We start from the raw sequence: 6,282 nt of genomic DNA on the forward strand, positions 1-6,282 counted from the left end.
CAAATGTGTTTGAATAAACAAAACTGAATTTAATATGAAAAATATATCTCAGTCACAGCATTCCTACACCGCTAAACACGATAGAAAAATGTAAATTCAGTTGAAATTTCAAAGAAATATGGAGTGACTTTTTATACCAAATGTAAATGAGTATGATGATGAGTCTGTGTATAAAGTTGGAATATTGTCGTTTATGGAGTTGTTAAAGAGATTTTAATGTCTAACGAAGAAATCGTTTGTGCTAAGCAGTTAGCACAATATATTTGGGACCATCAATACATCCATTTTAACACTTATTAAGGTCATATTGAGAACTTCTGTCTCTCTAGCTAATTGTTTCCATGATACTTTTTTGACATTTTCCCCGTAATTAAATACCGTCGCGACTAAATGACTCCTTTCATTCAACGTCCGACACAAGTCGGACAGTGCGCTACAGCAATATGAATTGCAAATGGAGTTAAAGCCGCTATTCTGTTCAAATTAGTGTTTTAGTAATGTTAATTTGGTAACAGAATGGTCGAATAATTATTACGTAATTATGAGATATCATGATAAGCTAAAATACGATCAGTGACCGAGGCTAATCGCGACACATTTTGTTTATTTTGGTCAAAATGTTATCTATTATTTGAATACGAATATTAGTAAATATATTTTAGGTTCAACTTTTATATTTCTTGGATTATATGTTGTAAGGATTGAGTACTTATGAAGGAAACTGATATTACAAATATTGTTGTTTGATTTTTTCATGTATTATTTTGTATATATTATCGTATTTAATTATTTACAAGTTGTAAGTAAGTACCTAATGATAGTACCTATAAATAAAATCATAATATTACTGGATTGTATTAAGCTGTAGATAGAAAAAGAATTCAATAATATCAACTAGTTTATTCGTACCAGAGAAAACAGCGTATGTAATACATAATCACTTTATCCTCATATATTTAAATAGTCCATAACTAATGATGATGTTGAGCGGAGTAGACGTGGTGGTTGGGTCCGGAGTTCTGAACTATCGCGTTGAAACTGAAATTAAAATTAACAACATTATTATGAATAATAGTTCCATAATATTGTTACAATGCCTCATGTAAGACACCTTCTATAAGAGGAGGGCTCAGAGCTCAGGAATAACATGTTGAATGTTTTGAAGATATTTCTATAACTGATTGCATACCCATTGTGGTCGTCGGCGGAGTATGACACCTTCCTGAAGGAACCGTCCGGTTGAAGGAGAGAGTATCCACCCTTCACCACATCACCGTCACGGGCCTCGTGCTGGGACTTGTGATCACCAGTGTGAGGATCTTCCACCGAGTATGAGTATTGATACTTAGGATGAGACTGAAAATTAATATAATCATAAAGGCTCGTCACTAAAATAAATTAATGCTTTAGTAGCTCAGTGAATCGATAAGAAAAAAACGTACGTAATAATCGTTCATATGTTGATTGTGTCCAACATAACCTCCGTAGTTGCGGGGCGATGATTGAAATAGAGAAACGGCATTGACTTGGGATGTGGAGTGAACAAGAGGACCACGACTGACAGAAGCTGAATGAGCTAAGGCACCAGCACGTGGTAAAAGATCTGAGTGTCCTAGGGAACCCACGTTATATAAAGGATTGACATGAGGGGAGTTAAGATGCGATAAAGGATTTGAAGGACGGGATATAAGACCAGAATAGGCGAGGGGTGAGTTATGGATCACATGATTAGGAGAAGCCAAGGAGCCAGCATAAGGTCCAGGACTGGCGTAACCTGAGTAAGCCACCTGTGGGGCACCGGATGGATTCCAACCCAGGTTCACGTGACCATTTCTATATGCCAAGGACCTATAAGGGTCCAATGCTGCTGCTTGGTTATATTGTGATACAGGATGGTTGCCATAACCTAGGTTACCGCCTCGTACTACAGCCAATGTTGCACAAACGATGATAATCTGGAAAAAATAATAATTTTAAACTCTAAATTATATCATAAAAATTAAGACCATGCTTTTCTTACTTTAGAGAACATTTTTTGTTAATCGTGATGTTAACTGACATACTGATCGCTGATGTACTTGACTTTTATAAGAATGCTCAGTAGGAGTCCGGTGGGGCGTCGAGATATTTTTGGTACATTGAAAAGTCTACAAGGTCACCTGTAATGGGGTCTTATCTATACAATCCATGTATTACATTAAACACATTATTGTGTTAATAGTGCAAGTAAAAATTTCATGATTTTGGAAAGAAATTGTATCATGTTACATGTTTTTATGCAATTCGCTTCCTAAAAGCAGTACAGATTTTTATTTTTCAATTAGACACTACAACAATTTATAAAAATCATCAGTCGAAGTTCATAAGTATTGATTATTTTATACTAGGATAAGGAATATTTCAAAAGACATTTCTCATTTCAGTGATATTTAAAGCAATTTATTTCTTATTATTCGGATACCTATCTATCGGTTGTGCCTATGATAGTATCAAAATATTGAATATTGTTTTATATAATAAAAAAAAATACAAAAATAATAAAAATTGCTCGTAAAGTGTTCATATAAAAATAAATAATAACATTACTGTTAATTAACGTAGATAATAATGATGAAGATATTAACTCACAGTTTATGATCTATAACGAACTGCTTCGTTACAAAAGAGGCCGACAGGAGTTCATTTGTAACGATTAACAGAATTTGTTCATAGTTTTGTTTTACATATTAATATTATGTTCTTTTTTATTTTTATTTGTAGTTTAATATATGTATGTAGGTGTTATTTCTCGCTAACAACCTAAACACTTATTTTTCATGTATTCGTTTGTTTGTTTTATTGGTTGTGCTAGTCAAAGTGTAACGATGAACAGGTATGGGAGACCGGGTTTCAGATGCGATCGAGTAACTGTCATTGTTTGTCCATATACTTTGACTTTATATATTAGTATAAATGTAATATAATTTCTAAGACAATCATCAGTATTAAAGAACATTGCGATTGTTGAAATGATTTGTTTTTTTACTAGTGAAAACTATCATCTTGTAACATTAAATACAATCTGGACTTGTTATACTAGCTTCTTGTTTTCTTTACCGAAAATATATTACTGACTTTAAGTATCAACAATTATAATATAATAGATAGGTGAATATCGTCAATCAATGGGGATGAATAAATCCTTTTCGAAGAGCCTTTAAAATTCAGAAGGTTCTTAATTCAATCAATAATTTTTTTAATAAATTTTTTCACAGGAAAAAGACAAAAAAATAATAAAAGTAAAATTTTAAATGTGTTTATAATTAGTCACAATAAGAAGTATACATATATTTTTAATTTTTTTAAGTTAATATTATTATTAAGAGAATCTATTGAAGGGCGTTTGTTATTCGGTTGTCAATTGGGATAAATATTAATTATGATATTATGAATTATAAATTATTAATTATGATATATGATCATAAATTATGATCTGCGAAATCATAAAAATACTTTTAACTGTACATAGACATTTACTATACTTCGTGAAATAAATGCTTTTGTTGGTACTCATATATATTAAAAAGCACTAATGAATGAGTTAAATCAATTCGATCATATCATGCCATTGTTTAATTTTTGTAATAATCCATATCGTTTTAGTGTATGTAACCACATCCTTCATAAACATTTCATAGGCGACCGTAACCAAAAGTTAATTCAGTTGTATCAGAATGGCCTTGCAGATGCAACATTTTACCAAAAATATCTCGACGCCCCACCGGACTCCTACTGAGCATTCTTATAAAAGTCAAGTACATCAGCGATCAGTATGTCAGTTAAAATCACGATTAACAAAAAATGTTTTCTAAAGTAAGAAAAGCATGGTCTTAATTTTTGTGATATAATTTAAAATTTAAAATTATTTTTTTTCCAGATTATCATCGTTTGTGCAACATTGGCTGTAGTACGAGGTGGTAACCTAGGTTATGGCAACCATCCCGTATCACAGTATAACCAAAGAGCAGCATTGGACCCTTATAGGTCCTTGGCATATAGAAATGGTCACGTGAACCTGGGTTGGAATCCATCCGGTGCCCCACAGGTGGCTTACTCAGGTTACGCCAGTCCTGGACCTTATGCTGGCTCCTTGGCTTCTCCTAATCATGTACTCCATAACTCACCCCTCGCCTATTCTGGTCTTATATCCCGTCCTTCTAATCCTTTATCACATCTTAACTCCCCTCATGCCAATCCTTTATATAACGTGGGTTCCCTAGGACACTCAGATCTTTTACCACGTGCTGGTGCCTTAGCTCATTCAGCTTCTGTCAGTCGTGGTCCTCTTGTCCACGCCACATCCCAAGTCAATGCCGTTTCTCTATTTCAATCATCGCCCCTCAACTACGGAGGTTATTTTGGACACAATCAACATATGAACGATTATTACGTACGTTTTTTTCTTATCGATTCACTGAGCTACTAAAGCATTAATTTATTTTAGTGACGAGCCTTTATGATTATATTAATTTTCAGTCTCATCCTAAGTATCAATATTCATACTCGGTGGAAGATCCTCACACTGGTGATCACAAGTCCCAGCACGAGGCCCGTGACGGTGATGTGGTGAAGGGTGGATACTCTCTCCTTCAACCGGACGGTTCCTTCAGGAAGGTGTCATACTCCGCCGACGACCACAATGGGTATGCAATCAGTTATAGAAATATCTTCAAAACATTCAACATGTTATTCCTGAGCTCTGAGCCCTCCTCTTATAGAAGGTGTCTTACATGAGGCATTGTAACAATATTATGGAACTATTCTTCAAAATAATGTTGTTAATTTTAATTTCAGTTTCAACGCGATAGTTCAGAACTCCGGACCCAACCACCACGTCTACTCCGCTCAACGTCATCACTAGTTATTAATTATTTATATTATGATGAAGTATTTAAATATGAATTTGCTAGATTTTGCTTGTCTGTGATCGAATACATACATATATAAATAAATAAAATAATGTTTCAATTGAATATAATTATAGGAGACGATTTACTGTGAGCTTTCAAATCTAAGCTGCCATCCTTGATATGTACAAAATAAATTTAGTTATTTAAAAATACAACAATGTGGTGAATTATAACGTTATAACTTCAAAGTATTGGCTTTTTAATATTTTATTTATTTTTATAGATCACTTACAGCATGAAGCATATTATTTTGTTTTTCCTTTGACAATATATTGTCACGTAATACTCGTACGATGGCACTTGAATGATTTCGTTGTTAGTCATAAGAAGCAACATCTACTTGTCCTTAATTTAATTAAAACGTTAATGGATCGATTATAAAAATATTTACTTCGCGTTGGACAGCAAATATAGATAAATTAATGCTATTAAATTTACTTTTTTAAGAATATAATGCATTTATGATATCCCTTAAACTCACTAATAGATTGTACAATTTGGAAATTCTTTTTTGGTATAAACGTCCTGGTTAAGGAAATTCAAAAATTGTACGAATAAAACTAATTGAAAAAATATAAATATCTCTCAGGTATTTGATATTTTTACCTCGAAGACTATTTAGTGGATTTCATTGAAACTTAAAAATAATCATAGGTAGCAAAACATTATTGTAATGTAGGTATATATAATTAATGTAGAATAAAATATAAAAGAATTGCGGAGAGACGGATCTAATCTTATGGGACTATATATTGTACTCTGTTATAATAAATATTTACTATAAAATGTACTGCATCTAAAAATAGTGACCAATAGGTTTGACCGAATTTTAGGTTATATAATTTATTTCCGTCAAGTACTATCCAAATTTGCGATCACCTATAAAATCTAAAACATACATTTTGTAGTTTCAATGCAAACAGCTATTTTAGATTAAATAGATATTTTAGCCTAACTATATTAAAGTTAGAATGACGTCTTTTTTTGCTAAACGTAGGCTAAAAGTTATCTTGAAAATGTTTAAGATTGACATTGACATCGACATTGATGTTTATTTTTTAAAAATGTCAACAAATGCGTATCAAAGTTCCTAAATGTGACTTCTGAAGAAGCTGTTTAAGTTATCGCATTCCTAAGATAATCCCGGATCGCTCCCTCCATTCAACACTGGCAGAATACACTGTGCAAGTCTTTGCACGGATGACGGCCACATTTAAAACATCCATCCGTACAAATTCGTATTTTAGTTTTTATGTCAGAGCTACGCTATCCGTTATTGGGAGAGCGATGAGTTGAATGATGAACTGCGGTAATTAAATATCACTTCTCTCCA

At 32.8% G+C, this 6,282-nt stretch overlaps 2 protein-coding genes across 2 annotated transcripts; one reads left to right on the forward strand and one right to left on the reverse strand.

The window, feature by feature from the left end:
* Window positions 1-880: 880 nt before the first annotated feature.
* On the reverse strand, window positions 881-2,428 carry LOC116778844 (larval cuticle protein A1A-like). The gene is made up of 4 exons (XM_032672898.2): window positions 2,021-2,428; window positions 1,443-1,955; window positions 1,190-1,356; window positions 881-1,038 (listed from the first exon to the last, which is right to left on the reverse strand). Exons 1-4 carry the CDS (start codon window positions 2,030-2,032, stop codon window positions 972-974), a joined length of 759 nt encoding a protein of 252 aa, XP_032528789.2. The 5' UTR covers window positions 2,033-2,428; the 3' UTR covers window positions 881-971.
* A 1,357-nt stretch (window positions 2,429-3,785) lies between these two features.
* On the forward strand, window positions 3,786-5,709 carry LOC116770111 (larval cuticle protein A1A-like). Its single transcript, XM_032661464.2, has 4 exons — window positions 3,786-3,852; window positions 3,917-4,429; window positions 4,516-4,682; window positions 4,834-5,709. The coding sequence occupies exons 1-4, from the start codon at window positions 3,841-3,843 to the stop codon at window positions 4,898-4,900; spliced, it is 759 nt and encodes a 252-aa protein (XP_032517355.2). The 5' UTR covers window positions 3,786-3,840; the 3' UTR covers window positions 4,901-5,709.
* Window positions 5,710-6,282: the final 573 nt, after the last annotated feature.

Source organism: Danaus plexippus (genome assembly GCF_018135715.1).
Source record: "Danaus plexippus chromosome 13 unlocalized genomic scaffold, MEX_DaPlex mxdp_15, whole genome shotgun sequence".
In the NCBI taxonomy this organism is placed as follows: domain Eukaryota; kingdom Metazoa; phylum Arthropoda; class Insecta; order Lepidoptera; family Nymphalidae; genus Danaus; species Danaus plexippus.

What these genes read in the sequence shown, in the direction of transcription:
- LOC116778844 (XM_032672898.2), bottom strand. An exon ending in AACATATGAACGATTATTAC is followed by an intron (nt 1,357 to 1,442) that starts GTACGTTTTTTT and finishes ATTAATTTTCAG; the next exon opens with TCTCATCCTAAGTATCAATA. An exon ending in TCCGCCGACGACCACAATGG is followed by an intron (nt 1,039 to 1,189) that starts GTATGCAATCAG and finishes TTTTAATTTCAG; the next exon opens with TTTCAACGCGATAGTTCAGA.
- LOC116770111 (XM_032661464.2), top strand. An exon ending in AACATATGAACGATTATTAC is followed by an intron (nt 4,430 to 4,515) that starts GTACGTTTTTTT and finishes ATTAATTTTCAG; the next exon opens with TCTCATCCTAAGTATCAATA. An exon ending in TCCGCCGACGACCACAATGG is followed by an intron (nt 4,683 to 4,833) that starts GTATGCAATCAG and finishes TTTTAATTTCAG; the next exon opens with TTTCAACGCGATAGTTCAGA.